At 50.4% G+C, this 16,816-nt stretch overlaps 1 protein-coding gene across 1 annotated transcript in view; it reads right to left on the reverse strand.

The window, feature by feature from the left end:
- tnr (tenascin R (restrictin, janusin)) overlaps nt 1–16,816 on the reverse strand; it is a 390,478-nt gene that overhangs the window by 283,768 nt on the left and 89,894 nt on the right. The window contains 1 exon segment of the mRNA XM_038795191.1: nt 10,764–11,268. Coding sequence (XP_038651119.1) covers nt 10,764–11,226 — 463 coding nt within the window. The 5' untranslated portion in view covers nt 11,227–11,268.

Genomic DNA, 16,816 nt, shown 5'->3' on the forward strand with positions numbered 1-16,816 from the left:
TCCAGGATGTGGACCTCACTGGCTAGGACAGCATTTGTTGCCCATCCCTACTTGCCCTTCAGAAGGTGGTGGTGAGCTGCTGTCTTGAACCGTTGAGGTCCCTGAGGTGTAGGTACACCTACTGTGCAGTTAGGGAGGGTGTTTGAGAATTTTTGACCCAGTGACAGTGAAGGAATGGTGATATATTTCCAAGTCAGGCTGGTGAGTGACTTGGAGGGGAACCTCCAGGTGGTGGTGTTCCCAGGTATCTGCTGCTCTTGTCCTTCTAGATGGTAGTGGATTTGGAAGGTGCTGCCAAGGAGCCGTGGTGAGTTCTTGCAGTGCATCCTGCAGGTTGTACAAACTGCTGCTACTGTGCATTGGTGGTGGAGGAAGTGAATGTTTGTGGAAGGGGTGCCAATCAATCAGCTGAAATTGCTGTTCATCGGAATCAGGGAGAAAACACTTTGCTGGTTGGATTCATACCTGGCACAAGGGAAGATGGTTGTGGTGGTTGAAGGTCAATCATCTCAGCTCAAGGACATCACTGCAGGAGTTCCTCAGGATAGTGTCCTCAGTCCCACCACCTTCAGCTGCTTCATCAATGACCTCCCTTCCATCATAAGGTCAGAAATGGGGATGTTCGCTGCTGATTGCACAATGTTCAGTACCATTCACAACTCCTCACATACTGAACCAATCCACATGCAAATGCAGCAAGACCTGGACAATATCCAGGCTTGGGCGGACAAGAAATAAGTGACATTCAAACCACACAATGACCACCTACAACATTCAATGACATTACCATCACTGAACCTCCCACTATCAACATCCTAGCGGTTACCATCGAATAAAAACTGGACTAACTATATAAATAATGTGGCTGCAAGAGGAAGACACCATCCAGGACAAAGCAACTGCTTAATTGCTCCCCCTTCCACAAACCTTCATTCCATCCACCTCCGACGCTCAGCAGCAGTGTGTACCATCTACAAGATGCACTGCAGCAACTCACCAAGGCTCCTTTATATGGGAAAGCTGGGTATAGAGGATATGGGCCAAATGCGGGCAATTGGAACTAGTGGTGAAAACTGGGCAGCATGGACAAGTTGGCCGAAGGGCCTGTTTTCATGCTGTAAACCTCCATGGCTCTATGGAGAATAATGTTTGGTCTTGCCAGTGAAGTGAAGCCCACATCTCGTAAATGAATAAAACTTGTGAGGAGATGCTGGGCGGGATTCTCCCCCACCCGGCGGGATGAGGGGTCCCGGAGCTGAGGAGTGGCGTGAACCACTCCGGAGTCGGCCCGCCCCACAGGTGCGGAATCTCTGCACCTTCAGGGGCTAGGCCGGCCCCGGGATGGTTTGCGCCCCGCCAGCCGGCGGGTGTGAGTTGGCGCATGCGTGGGAGTGCCAGCGTGTGCTGGCGCATCCCAGCGCATGCGCAGGGGGGGTTTATCTCCGTGTTGGCCATCGCGGAGGACCACAGCGGCCGACGCAGAACAATAGAGTGGCCCCACGGCACAGGCCCGCCCGCGGATCGGTGGGCCCTGATTGCGGGCCAGGCCACCATGGGCACCTCCCGGGGCCAGATCCCCCACGCCCCCACGCCCCCCCCCCCCCCCCCCCCCCCCGATGACCCCGGAGGCCGCTCGTGCAGCCAGGTCCCGGACTGGCCGAAAACCGGTGGCCACTCGGCCCATTGTGGGCCGGAGAATCGGCAGGGGTGGGGGGGGAGGGTGGGGGTTTGCCAGCGGCCGCCGACCGGCATATGGCGCGATTCCCGCCTCCGCCAAATCCCCGGCGCCAGAGAATTCGGCATCCGGCGTGGGCGGAATTCACGCCGCCCCACGGCGATTCTCCAACCACTGATGGAGATATTACAGCAGGTTTCCTTTTTTAATTTGTTCGGGAGATGTGGGAATATAATAAATGAGGACTTTTAAGAGCAATTATTGTACTGATTGGAATCTTATAGAAAGATGTACAGAACTGAAACACCCTATAGATCAGTGTTCTTCAAACTCGGGGCCGGGTGCGGGTGTTGGGAGGGTTACGGAGCCGTCCTTCCCCCCCGTTCTCGACCGCGCAAATCCCCGCGCAACAGCCGGCTTTTAATAATGCCTGCTGCAAGTGGCCTTTAAAATGGCCGCAAACATGTTAAAAGAATTCGGCCGCATTGCGCATGTGCGCCCGATCATCAGCACACATGCACAGTCCAGCTGCTATTTGTTTAAACAGGCACAGCTTTTTGTTTTACAAGTTCGGGGGGATTTTATTCATTTTATTCAATTATTTTATTCATTTAATTTTTATTTTTTTCATTTATTTTATTCATATTATTAGTTCCGGGGGGGTTTTATTTGATAAAATTTTACAGGAAGTAAATGCAGAACTTTGGACAGATGGAGACTCCATACTTTCCGACACCGGAAGGCTTCACCTTCATCCAACAGGTTCCATTGGAGGAGTGTGTACGAGGGCCAAAGGGACCCAAAACCATTTCCTTCATTTTTGTCAGCAGCAAACAAGGTGAGAGAAAATAGTGGGTCACGCAGGTCGGCCAGCGTGGGTCGCGAAGGTCATCCCGACGTGGGTCGCGAAGGTCGGCTGGCATGGGTCGCGAAGGTCGGCCGACGTGGGTCGCGAAGGTCGGCCGAGTTGGGTCCCGAAGGTTGGCTGGTTGGTAAAAATGGGTCCCCGGACAAAATGTTTGAAGAACACTGGTATAGATCAGTGATCTCTGGTGATAATGGACATATATTACTGGAGGCCATGTTCTATTGAGATATACTGCAGTGATAGACAGCTTTGGATAGTAGGTAATGGAGCGAGTAAGGGAGAAAATATTCCCAACATTCCCACTTTGTCAGTTCCCCCGCAATTGAAATGCAACACAGTTGAAGTGGGTCCTTGTCCGTGTCCATACTGCCCACTGATTGTTCCTATTGCTCCAGAAGTGTGAGGTTACTCACTTTACTGTCTGTTATCAGAGCCAGCTGTGGAGACAATGGAGGCAGGGACGAGGGCTAGAGTTACATAAACTACGTCACCGTACACAGGGAGTCCTGGCTGGAGGACAATGGGCTGCGTTGTGTGGAAATTCAACAACTTACAACAAGGATTTTGCAGTCAATATTCTTGCAACAGTTTTGAAACCACCTCTACAGACCCAACCAGGCAGCAAGGGAGATATCAAAACAATACTCTCCATCCTCAAGCTCTCAATAGCCACCCATTCTCCAATACCCTCTCCTGTTCAGCTCTCTGATAGCCCTACCTGGAACTATAGAATTCCTGTCGTACTAAAGGAGTTTATTCATCCCATCAAGTCTGCACCGATCCTCCGAAAGAGCACCCAACCAAGACCCACTAACCCGCTCCATACATATACCCCACCTAACCTACATATGTTTGGACTATGGGAGGAAAGTGGAGCACCCGGAGGAAACCCACGCAGACACAGGGAGAAAGCACAAACTCCACACAGACCTGAAGCCGGAATTGAACCTGGGTCCCTGATGCCGTGAGGCAGCAGTGGTAACCACTGTGCTGCCCCACCTGTCCATAGATTCTACAATGCCCATTAGCAGAGCCAATTGGGGGGATCAGATTGGAAAGATTTAAAGACTGTGGGAATGTGGACAGGAGCAGAGATAAAGGGGAGTATAGACTTTAAATAGGACAAAAGTACATCAAAAGAGCTATTAAATAGGTCAGAATCACTCAAAGTTAACAAGTCACCTGGTACGGATGAATCATAGAATCTACAGTGCAGAAGGAGGCCATTCTGCCCATCGAATCTGCACCGGCCCTGGGAAAGAGCACCCTACTTAAGCCGTTGCCTCCACCCTATCCACGTAACCCAGTAACCCCACACAAGCTTTTGGACTTGAAGGAGCAATTTAGCATGGCCAATCCACCTAATCTGCACATTTTTAGATTGTGAGAGGCAGATTCACCCAGCGAGTGGTTAGGGTCTGGAATACACTGTGTCAGAGTGTGGTGGAGGCAGATTCACACAGCGAGTGGTTAGGGTCTGGAATACACTGTGTGAGAGTGTGGTGGAGACGGATTCACACAGTGATCTGGAATACACTGTCTGAGAGTGTGGTGGAGGCAGATTCACACAGCGAGTGGCTCGGATCTGGAACACACTGTCTGAGAGTGTGGTGGAGGCAGATTCACACAGCGAGTGGCTCGGATTTGGAATACACTGTGTGAGAGTGTGATGGAGGCAGATTCACACAGTGAGTGGTTAGGATCTGGAATACACTGTCTGAGAGTGTGATGGAGGCAGATTCACACAGCGAGTGGCTCGGATCTGGAATACACTGTCTGAGAGTGTGGTGGAGGCAGATTCACCCAGCGAGTGGCTCGGATCTGGAACACACTGTCTGAGAGTGTGGTAGAGACGGATTCACACAGTGATCTGGAATACAGGGCCCGATTCTCTGCTCTCCACGCCGGCTGGGAGAATCGCGGGAGGGCGGGTGACTCACGACACACCGCCCTGGCACCCCCCGCGATTCTCCCACCCCCCCCCCCCCCCCCCCCCCACTCGGAGAATCGCTGCTCGCCGTTTTTCACAGCGACCGCCGGTTCTCCGGCCCGGATGGGCTGAGCGGCGTGACGTCCCGACCTGTTCACGCCGGCGGCAACCACACCTGGTCGCTGCCGTCGTTAACATGGCGCCAAAGCTTTGTTTGTGGCTTGTGGGGGGCGGAGAGGGGAGTGAGCACCACGGCCGTGCTTGGGAGGGGACTGGCCCGCGATTGGTGCCCACCGATCGTAGTGCCAGCGTCTCCAAGGGACGCACTCTTTACCCTCCGCCGACCCGCAAGATCAAGCCGCCACGTCTTGCGGGACAGCGGAGGGGAAGACGGCAACAGCGCATGCGCGGGTTGGAGTCGGCCAACCTGCGCATGCGCAGCTGACGTCACTTAGGCGCCACCGTCGCTTCATTCTCGGTGCGCCGCCTTGAAGCAAGCGTCAAGGCCCGGCGGCCAAGATTTCCGCAATGCCTCTCCTAGCCCCCTGGGGGGGGGGGGGCGTGAATAGGGTGCGAGGAGCGGCCTCCGAGGCCGTCGTGAAACTCGGCCGAGTTCACAACGGCCTTCCCGATGCCGCGTGGGAGCGGAGAATTCCGCCCATACTGTCTGAGAGTGTGGTGGAGACAGGTTCACACAGCGAGTGGCTCGGATCTGGAACACACTGTCTAAGAGTGTGGTGGAGACGGATTCACACAGTGAGTGGTTCGGATCTGGAACACACTGTCTGAGAGTGTGGTGGAGACGGATTCACACAGTGAGTGGTTCGGATCTGGAACACACTGTCTGAGAGTGTGGTGGAGACAGATTCACACAGCGAGTGGTTAGGATCTGGAACACACTGTCTAAGAGTGTGGTGGAGACAGGTTCACACAGCGAGTGGCTCGGATCTGGAATACACTGTGTGAGAGTGTGGTGGAGACAGGTTCACACAGCGAGTGGCTCGGATCTGGAATACACTGTGTGAGAGTGTGGTGGAGACAGATTCACACAGTGAGTGGCTCGGATCTAGAATATACTGTCTGAGAGTGTGGTGGAGACAGATTCACACAGTGAGTGGCTCGGATCTGGAATACACTGTCTAAGAGTGTGGTGGAGACAGATTCACACAGTGAGTGGCTCGGATCTGGAATATACTGTCTGAGAGTGTGGTGGAGACAGATTCACACAGCGAGTGGCTCGGATCTGGAATACGCTGTCTGAGAGTGTGGTGGAGACAGGTTCACACAGCGAGTGGCTCGGATCTGGAATACGCTGTCTGAGAGTGTGGTGGAGATGGATTCACACAGCGAGTGGTTAGGATCTGGAATACACTGTCTGAGAGTGTGGTGGAGACAGGTTCACACAGCGAGTGGCTCGGATCTGGAATACGCTGTCTGAGAGTGTGGTGGAGATGGATTCACACAGCGAGTGGTTAGGATCTGGAACACACTGTCTGAGAGTGTGGTGGAGACGGATTCACACAGTGATCTGGAATACGCTGTCTGAGAGTGTGGTGGAGGCAGGTTCACACAGTGAGTGGGTAGGATCTGGAATACACTGGCTGAGAGTGTGGTGGAGACGGATTCACACAGTGATCTGAAATACACTGGCTGAGAGTGAGGTGGAGACAGATTCACACAGTGAGTGGGTAGGATCTGGAATACACTGGCTGAGAGTGTGGTGGAGACGGATTCACACAGTGATCTGGAATACACTGGCTGAGAGTGTGGTGGAGATGGATTCACACAGTGATCTGGAATACACTGAGAGTGAGGTGGAGACAGGTTCACACAGCGAGTGGCTCGGATCTGGAATACACTGTCTGAGAGTGTGGTGGAGAGAGATTCACACAGTGAGTGGTTAGGATCTGGAATACACTGTGTGAGAGTGTGGTGGAGACGGATTCACACAGTGATCTGGAATACACTGTGTCAGAGTGTGGTGGAGACGGATTCACACAGTGATCTGGAATACACTGTGTCAGAGTGTGGTGGAGACAGGTTCACACAGTGAGTGGTTAGGATCTGGAATACACTGTGTCAGAGTGTGGTGGAGACAGGTTCACACAGTGAGTGGCTCGGATCTGGAATACACTGTGTCAGAGTGTGGTGGAGACAGGTTCACACAGCGAGTGGCTCGGATCTGGAATGCACTGCCTAAGGGTTTGGTGGAGACAGATTTACCCAGCGAGTGGTTAGGATCTGGAATGTTCTGTCTGAGGGTGTGGCGGAGGCAGATTCACAGAGTGAGCTGGCATAGTGACACATTGGTTAGCACTGCTGTCTCACAGCACCAGGGACCCAGGTTAAATTCAAACCTTGGGGGAACTGTCTGTGTGGAGTTTGCACTTCTCCCTGTGTCTGGGTGGGTTTTCGCCAGGTTCTCCAGTTTCCTTGTGCAGTCCAAAGATGGGCAGGTTAGGTGGATTGGCCATGATAAATTGCCCTCAGTGTCCAAAGATTAGGTGGGGTTAAGGGGTTACAGGGATAGAGCAGGGGATTGGGCCTAGGTAGGATTCTCTTTCAGAGGATTGGTGCAGGCTTGATGGGCTGAATGGTCTCCTTCTGTACTGGTGGGATCCTAAGTGTGGTGGAGGCATGTTCACACAGCGAGTGGTTAGGATCTGGAAAGTTCTGCCTGAGACTGTGGTGGAGACTGGTTCAACTGAGGCATTCTAGTGGGAATTAGATTCTTATCTGAAAAGGAAGAATGTGTAGGGCTATGGGGAGAAGACAGGAGAGTGGCATTCAGTAAAACCTTAAGAAATAGGAACAGGAGAGGCCGAAGGGCCCCTCGAGCCTGCTCCACTGTTCAATAGGATTGGGCCTAGGTAGGATTGAATAGGATCATGAGTGAATATTCCTCACATTCACTTTCTGCCCTTCCCTAGAACCTAGAATTTGCTAGCCTGGGTGAGCTCGAGAGGAAGTTCGGGCTCCCCCCGGAGAATGCCTTTCAGTACATGCAGGTGAGGGCGTTTGTCAGGTGGCAGGTGGCGGGGTTCCCTCTGCTGCCGCCGCGTGGGGTCCAGGACAGGGTGCTCTCGGGGGTGTGGGTTGGGGAGGGGAGGATCTCGGCGGCGTACCAAGTGATGCAGGAGATGGATGAGGCCTCGGTTGAGGAGTTGAAGGGTAAATGGGAGGAGGAGCTGGGTGAGGAGATTGAGGAGGGGACATGGGCGGACGCCCTGGGGAGGGTGAACTCCTCTTCTTGTGTGAGGCTTGGCCTCATCCAGTTTAAGGTACTGCACAGGGCTCACATGACCGGGACAAGGATGAGCCAGTTCTTTGGGAGTGAGGACAGGTGTATTAGGTGCTCTGGGAGGCCAGCAAATCATGCCCATATGTTCTGGGCATGTCCAGCATTGGGGGAATTTTGGAAGGGCGTGGCAGGGACGTTGTCGAGGGTGGTAGGATCCAGGGTCAATCCGGGCTGGGGGCTCGCAGTATTTGGAGTTGCGGAGGATCCGGGAGTGCAGGAGGCGAAAGAGGCCGGTGTTCTGGCCTTTGCGTCCCTGGTACCCCGGCGGAGGATTCTTCTTCAGTGGAAGGTACCCCAAGCGTGGAGGCCTGGGTCAATGACATGGCAGGGTTTCTCAAGCTAGAGAAGGTGAAATTTGCCCTAAGGGGATCGGTGCAGGGGTTTTTCAGGAGGTGGCAGCCATTCCTGGACTTCCTGGCAGAACGAAAGAAACAGGCCAACAGCAGCAGCAACTCGGGGGGGGAGGGGGGGGGGAGGGAGGTAGGGATGGGAGGGGGGAGATGTTTTGTTGTTTTGTACTAGAGGGACGGGCATAGTTGTTCTGTGCCAATGTCGGGCATTAATTCATTTCCTCTTCTGTGTATACGCGGGGGGGGGGGGGTTTCTGTCCTGTCTATTGAAGGGACGGGCAGATGTTTTGGGGGAATTATGGGTGTTAGTTTATCTCTTCCGCTGTGTATGCGCGGGGGGGGGGGGGTGGGGGGAGAAAAAAAAAATTCTGTCTTTTTGTTGTTGATATTATGCAAAAATTTGAATAAAAATTATTTTAAAAAAAAGAATCTGTCTATCTCAGCCTTAAATATACACAAGGAATCTGCCCCTGCAGCTCTCTGTGGGAAGGAGTTCCAAAGGTTCACAACCCTCAGAGAAGAAATTCCTCTTCATATTAGTATTAAATCGGCACCGCTTTATTCTGAGACGATGCCATCTGGTCCTAGACTCTCCCATGAGGGGATACATCCACTCAGCATTTACCCTGTCAAACTCCTTAAGAATTCTATATCTTTTAATGAAATCACCTCTCATTCTTCTGAATTCCAATGAGTAGTAGAATTCCAATGGCAACTAGGGATGGGCCGAACCAGCGAAGCCCACATCCCAGGAAAGAAAAAAAACACAGAGGGCCCTGAAAGTTCACATTCCCAAATCTTTGAAGATGGCAGGTTAAGTTGGTAAAGGGATCAAGAGATACTTGGCTTTGTAAATAGAGTATTGATTGCACAAAGAAGTCAGGCTAAACATTTACAAAACACTGGTTAACCTTTGCTCATTAAACAATCCCTCCATACCAGGGATCATCCTTGTGAACCTTCTCTGAACCGCCTCCAATGAAATAATATCTTTCCCTAAGTAAGGAGACCAAACCCACTCACAATTCTCCAGATGCTCCTTCAAGGAGCCAGTACATACACGCTGGCCTGAATGACATCCCCTGTGTTGTCGGAATTCAGTGATTCTGTGACCATCCAGGACAAAGCAGCCCTGCTTCATTGGCACCCCTTCCACAAACATTCACTCCCTCCACTATCGACGGACAGGGGTAGCCTTATCTACCATGTACAAGATGCACTGCAGGAACTCACCAAGGCTCCTTAGGCAGCACCTTCCAAACCCACGACCACTGCCATCTAGAAGGACAAGTGCAGCAGACACATGGGAACACCTGCACCCGGAAGTTCCCCTCCAAACTACCCACCATCCAAATATATTAGCCATTCCTTCACTGTCACTGGTCAAAGTACTGTTGGAACCAACAATTCTACGGACACGTGCTTGTAGGATTAGAATAGCGGTTTTAATATACTCACAACAGAGCCAGCCTATTAGCCATTGAACTTTCGGTGAACTGGCCGGCTGACCATGTGGCACTGATCTTTATACAGCAGCTTCCGGGGGAGGAGTCCTGGGCAGAGCCAAGGGAGAAGCCTCGTACAACTCGAGCATTCCCAGAGCTACTCCCCCTGGAGGACAGGTACTGCAACTGCACTTACAATACAGACACATGTATATACAGATTATAATCCGGTGTGAATCACATTCACCACAAGTACCTACACCTCAGGGACTACAGCGGTTTAAGAAGGCAGCTCACCACCACTTTCCCGATGGCAACTAGGGATGGGCCGAACCAGCGAAGCCCACATCCCAGGAAAGAAAAAAAACACAGAGGGCCCTGAAAGTTCACATTCCCAAATCTTTGAAGATGGCAGATTAAGTTGGTAAAGGGATCAAGAGATACTTGGCTTTGTAAATAGAGTATTGATTGCACAAAGAAGTCAGGCTAAACATTTACAAAACACTGGTTAGGCCTCAGCTGGAGTGTTGATGCATTCAGGTTAGATGTGGTTATGGGGATAGGGCAGGAGAGTGGGCCTAGGTGGGGTGCTCTTTCAGAGGGTCATTGGAAGATTCAACAAGCCCAATGGCCTCCTTCTGCACTGCAAGAGTCACTCTGGGTTCACAAACCACATCCAAGGACGAATGGTCTGGGAGTATTCAGAGGAGCTTTCACCAGGGTGATTGAAGAGATGAGGAAATTCAGTTGTGTGGGTCAGAACATAACAAACTTTCAAAAGCAATTGGACGTGATGTTGACAGAGATTTTGGAGAAAATGTCAGAGTGTGGAACAAAATTGGGCAGCTAAGAGCTAGCATAGGTGCTATGGGCGGAATATCCTTCCATGCTGCCAGACTTGACTCTGTGGGCTGGATTCTTCCGCCCCACCTGCCGCAAGATCGCCATGGGCAAGGCGCAGACCATGTAAAAGGTCCATTGACATCGGGTGGTAATTTCCGATCGCCATTGCTCCGCCTCACTCACCCCAGCCTGTAATCATTCCCGAGTATCAATTATTCTTTATAGCAGGTATAGCTGGGCTGTCTATTTCCCTGTGTGAATGTGAAGGAATCATGGGATAGGGGGAGACGTTTGGGGAGTTTGCCGGAGGTGGAAGGGGTCTGGGCAGGGTCCGGGGATTGAGTCTCCTACCTGAGGCCGAGCTCTCTCCCAAGCAGTTGCCGCTGCATTGTTGTCTGAGGATGGAGAACTCTCGCTCGAGTATGTTGAGCCGGCTGATAATGTTCTCAAGCAGGGTAGCATGTGGGCACTCCGACATCTGTTTAGGCATATTGATGTTATGAGTGAAAGCTACCTGTGTGTCCAGGTTGGGTTGGTAGTTTTGAGTGGCGTATTCACCCTTTAGAGATCCGCTTTGTTCTGAAGAACTCTCCATTGTCACTGAACACAAAGATTCGGCAGGCACATTGATGTTATAGACGTGGTTAAAGACAATAGACTGTTGTTTGACTGGCACCGTGCGGTTAATATGGTGACTCCGAGCTGAGGCTTCATCGCGCTTACGCCGGAGAGCACTGACCAGCAGCCGACACTCGCCTGGATCCAGCAGAGTACTGAGGCAAACTGCCAGGACAACGAGCAGCATCATCAGCATCTCACGCTGCAGCTTCCTTGGGGTGAGGTCCAGATCAAGGAACTGCAAAAAAAAACATGGATTTAAAGGTGCAATCCCCTGCTGAATTCTCAATTCCAAACCTCCCCACCCTGCAGGACGCTGCTCTCCCAGTCCTCATTGAGCTCGCAGACCCTAACCAACTTCCAGTCTGCCAGCACCTCAAGCTGAAACTTCTCAATCATGTTTTCAAATTCCTCCTGAGGACCCTACCTATATCTGTAACCTCCGGTGGTTCCATAACCCTCCGAGAGCAGCAGGGTAGCACAGTGGTTAGCACTATTGTTTCACAGCTCCAGGGTCCCAGGTTCGACTCCCGGCTTGAGTCACTGTGTGGAGTCTCAACATTCTCCCCGTGTCTGCGTGGGTTTCCTCCGGGTGCTGCGGTTTCCTCCCACAAGTCCCGAAAGACATGCTTGTTAGGTAATTTGGGCATTCTGAATTCTCCCTCTGTGTACCCAAACAGGCGCCGGAATGTGGCGACTAGGGGCTTTTCACAGTAATTTCATTGCAGTGTTAATATAAGCCTACTTGTGACAATAAAGATTATTCAAATATCTGTGCTCCTAGAATTCCGGCCTCCTGGCAAATCACCCATTTTCTTTTTTTCAAATAAATTTAGAATACCCAATAAATGTTTTTTTAATTAAGGGGCAATTTAGCATGGCCAATCCACCTACCCTGCACATCTTTGTGTTGTGGGGGCGAAACCCACGCAGACACGGGGAGAATGTGCAAACTCCACATGGACAGTGTCCCAGAGCCAGGATCGAACCTGGGACCTCAGCGCCGTAAAGCAGCAGTGCTAACCACTACACCAACATGCCATCCTCAATCCCCCATTTTCAATCGATTCCACCAATGGTGGCCTGACCTTCAACTTGGTCCTAAATTCTATTCCCTCCCCAAATCTCTCTGTCTCTGTTTCTTCCTTCAAGACATTCCTTTCAACCCACCTCTATGAACAATCTTTGAGTCGCTCTCCCGAAGATCTCCTTCTGAAGTTCGGTGTTAAATTCTGTTTGATAATTGCTCCTTTGTGATAGCTACTCCATTATAAAAATAAAAGTTCTTGTTATTGAAGAGAGGAAAGGCCGAGATTGGAGCTCGGAGTGAGAGAGTCTTTCTGAGATTGGCAGCAGTGAGAGTTTATACCACAGTGTGATGTCACTGAGACAACCCATTCAGACTGCTGGAGGAACGCTCAGAAACATCAGCATCAAATTTAACAGCAATGTGCTGAATAGATCCCTTCTAATAACTAATTCAAAGCATGATCCATTCGAGTCTAACTTGCAGTTTAATTGCTTCTTTGTTCCCTGTGCCTGTGTATGACACTTGTGGCATTATCAGACGGAGGTGCTTCACGCAATGTTGCCATCCATTTCTTCAGCAGCAAAGGGTAACTGGATCACACATGTTCCCTCAGGTGGAGAGAGAATGAGAGAGGGTGGGAGAGAGAGAGACAGAATCTGCAAGATTGAGCTCAATTGCACTGCGTCCAATTACTTGCTTTATCTTGTTCAATCGAGGCCTGGCACTGAAACCACCAGCAAATCAGCCTTGCATTCACAGCTCAGATCAGTGTTAGAGCCTGGGTAATTTCAGAGACTGACTCAGTGGAGTGGAACTCAGACACAGCCCTTTCCAAAGGAGCATCCCTGTGCTAGCAGCATGAAATTAGAATCAGAACGGTATCTTCAGAAAAAAGAAAAGTGGGACAAGAGGTTTGTTTGTCCGCTCCTGTATGTACCCTGCACACAGTGAATAAAATGAAATGATTCACTTCTGTCTAATACTGTACAGTCTTTGTGTTTCAGTGTCAGCTCCTGTATATTGTGAAGAATGCATGCATTTCAGATATATATTATCTTGTGTATTTTATGCAGGAAGGTAAAAAGCTTGAGTTATTTTTAAATGCCCAATTCTTTTTTTCAATTAAGGGGCAATTTACAGGGGCCAATCCACCAACCTTTTGGGTTGCGGGGGTGAGACCCATGCAGATAAGGGGAGAATATGTAGCACAGTGATTTGCACAGTGGTTAGCACAGTTACTTCACAGCACCAGGATCTCAGGTTCGATACCCAGCTTGGGTCACTGTCTGTGTGGAATCTGCATGTTCTCCCTGTGTCTGCGTGGGTTTCCTCCGGGTGCTCCGATTTCCTCCCACAAGTCCCGAAAGATGTGCTGTTAGGTAATTTGGACATTCTGAATTCTCCCTCTGTGTACCCAAACAGGCGCTGGGGTGTGGAGACTGGGGGCTTTTCACAGTAACTTCATGGCAGTATTAATCTAAGTCTACTTGTGACACTAATAAAGATTATATATTATGCAAACTCCACACGGGCAGTGACCCAAGGCCAGGATCGAACCTGGGTCCTCGGTGCCGTGAGGCAGCAATGCTAACCCCTGTGCCACCATGCTGCCTTTAAAAGTCTGAGTTAGGATGTGCGTGACTGCTGCGGTTGTGTTTTTAAAAATCCCGGTTTGCAAGACAGCTCGGCGTTTTGGGAGCCGGAGGTGCAATAAAACATCATAAACGTTTGGGCTAATTGATTTTTGTTCGGAATAAGAGGGTTCCCTGTGGAGTAGATAGTTGGAGACATTGTTCTGCTTGATAAGATGATGTAACTAAGAGCGAGAGTACCAGACATTTGCAGAAAAGCAGCTTAGTTTTGATTGGGGTGTGAACAGAAGTCAAGCATCTGTTCTCGGTACAGTTCAGTTAAAGATCTATCTGTAAACAGATTAGTAGTTGCTTTCCAAACAGTTCAGAACTGGTTGTGTGGCTGGAAGGCAAGTGGAAACAAGCTAAGAAGCAGCTTCTGAAGCAATGCAGCTAGAGATCCCGCATTGTTCTCACAGGGTCAGGTTTAAAGCAGACTCAAAAAATTCTCTCTTTCTCAAACTGCAGCACTCAAGACATATCCAAACAGCAAATATTCCTGAGCGCTAAATTATTTAAAAGTGGATTGGGATCAGAGATAGGTTTGTTGTTTGAGTGGGAATAAAGATACAGTTAAGGGTTATTGTGTCAATGTATTGATTAGCATCGTCTAAGGGGTAATTGTGAGCTATTTTCAGTGTAATGTTAAATATATTTTAATACTTGTTCGTAATATAGTTTGTTTTCCATATACCCATTTTGCATGAAATCACTCTTGGAGTGAGGTACCCTTTCCTCACAGTCTTACAAAATTAAAATAAAACATTGGGTTTCTGTCCAGTATCCTAGCCACTGCTGGCGCTGGTCTGGCATCATAATCATTTGGCCTATCAAGTCAGCACTGACCGTCCAAAAGAGCACCCTACCTAGACCCACTCCCCACCCTATCCTTGCTCATTTTGCATGGCCAATCCACCTAACCGGCACATCTTTGGACTGTCGGAGGAAACCAGAGCACTCTGAGGAAACCTACCCATGCAGACACGGGAAGAAAGTACAAATTCCACACAATCATCCAAGGCCAAATTTGAACGCATGTCCCTGGTGCTGTGAGGCAGCACTGTGCCACCGTGCCACTGTTCCCTTCGTCGTCCAGTACTTTCCCGGAGCGGAGAAACTACAACATCTTCTTCGCAGCCTTCAACACGTCATCGACGAAGGTGAACATCTTGCCAATGTCATCCCCACACCCCCACTACTGGCCTTCAAACAACCGCGCAACCTCAAACAAACCATTGTTTGCAGCAAACTACCCAGCCTTCAGAACAGCGACCATGACACCACACAACCCTGCCAGGGCAATCTCTGCAAGACGTGCCAGGTCATCGACATGGATACCACCATTACACGTGTGAACACCACCAACCAGGTACCCGGTACATACTCGTGCGACTCGGCCAATGTTGTCTACCTCATACGCTGCAGGAAAGGATGGCCCGAGGCGTGGTACATTGGCGAGACCATGCAGATGCTGCGACAACGAATGAACAGACATCGCGCGACAATCACCAGGCAGGAATGTTCCCTTCCAGTCGGGGAACACTTCAGCAGTCGAGGGCATTCACCCTCTGATCGCCGGGTAAGCGTTCTCCAAGGCGGCGACCTTCAGAAAGCGCTCTTCAGGACGCGCGACAACGCAGAATCGCTGAGCAGAAACCTATGGCTAAGTTCCACACACGTGAGTGCGGTCTCAACCGGAACCTGGGATTCCTGTCGCATTACATTCATCCCCCACCATCTGGCTTGGGCTTGCAAAATCCTACCAACTGTCCTGGCTAGAGACAATTCACACCTCTTTAACCTGGGATTACCCCTATCTCTGGATCTGTAACAATTTAATTACCTGCAAATGCTCACATTCTAAGCATTGTCCTGCATCTTTGAATTTGTCTATATATATGTTTCTGGAACATACTTCTTCATTCACCTGAGGAAGGAGCAGTGCTCCGAAAGCTTGTGTTTGAAACAATCCTGTTGGACTTTAACCTGGTGTTGTCAGACTTCTTACAAAGATAGGTGGGACAGTAAGTTGCAATGAGGAAATAAGAACCTTACAAATGGATATAGATAGGTTAGGAGAATGGGCCAAGATGTGGCAGATGGGACGGCACGATAGCACAGTGGAATGGTTATCACAGTTGCTTCACAGCTCCAGGGTCCCAGGTTCGATTCCCGCTTTGGGTCACTGTCTGGGCGGAGTCTCTCCGTTTCAGCGTGGGTTTCCTCCGGGTGCTGCGGTTTCCTCCCACAGTCCCGCAGGTTAGGTGGATTGGCCATGATAAATTGCCCTTAGTGTCCAAAAAGGTTAGGTGGTGTTACTGGTTTACGGGAATAGGGGGAAGCACGGTAGCATGGTGGTTAGCATAAATGCTTCACAGCTCCAGGGTCCCAGGTTCGATTCCCGGCTGGGTCACTGTCTGTGTGGAGTCTGCACGTCCTCCCCGTGTGTGCGTGGGTTTCCTCCGGGTGCTCCGGTTTCCTCCCACAGTCCAAAGATGTGCGGGTTAGGTGGATTGGCCATGCTAAATTGCCCGTAGTGTCCTTAAAAGTAAGATTAAGGGGGGGTTTGTTGGGTTACGGGTATAGGGTGGATACGTGGGTTTGAGTAGGGTGATCATGGCTCGGCACAACATCGAGGGCCGAAGGGCCTGTTCTGTGCTGTACTGTTCTATGTTCTATGTAGATGTGGGCTGAGGTAGGGTGCTCTTTCCAAGAGCCGGTGCAGGTTCGATGGGCCGAATGGCCTCCTTCTACACTGTAAATTCTATGAGTTTAACATGGATAAGTGTGAAGCCCTGCATTTTGGTCGAAAAAATGGAACGGCAACTTATTATCTAAATGGGGAGAGGCTTTGGGAAGCTCCGATGCAGAGGGATCTGCGTGTCCTCGTGCACAAGTCACAGACAAAGAGCATGCAGATGCAGTAGATAATAAGGAAAGCAAATGGAATGTTGCCATCTATAGCAAAAGGAATTGAATATAAAGGTAAGGAAGTGTTGTTGCAACTATACAAGACATTGGTAAGACCGCACCTGGAGTATTGTGCACAGTTTTGGTCCCCTTATTTAAGGAAAGATGCGGTGGCATTGGAGGCAGTTCAGAGGAGGTTCACTAGATTGATTCCA

The sequence above is a fragment of the Scyliorhinus canicula genome, chromosome 4 (assembly GCF_902713615.1).
Source record: "Scyliorhinus canicula chromosome 4, sScyCan1.1, whole genome shotgun sequence".
In the NCBI taxonomy this organism is placed as follows: Eukaryota; Metazoa; Chordata; class Chondrichthyes; order Carcharhiniformes; family Scyliorhinidae; genus Scyliorhinus; species Scyliorhinus canicula.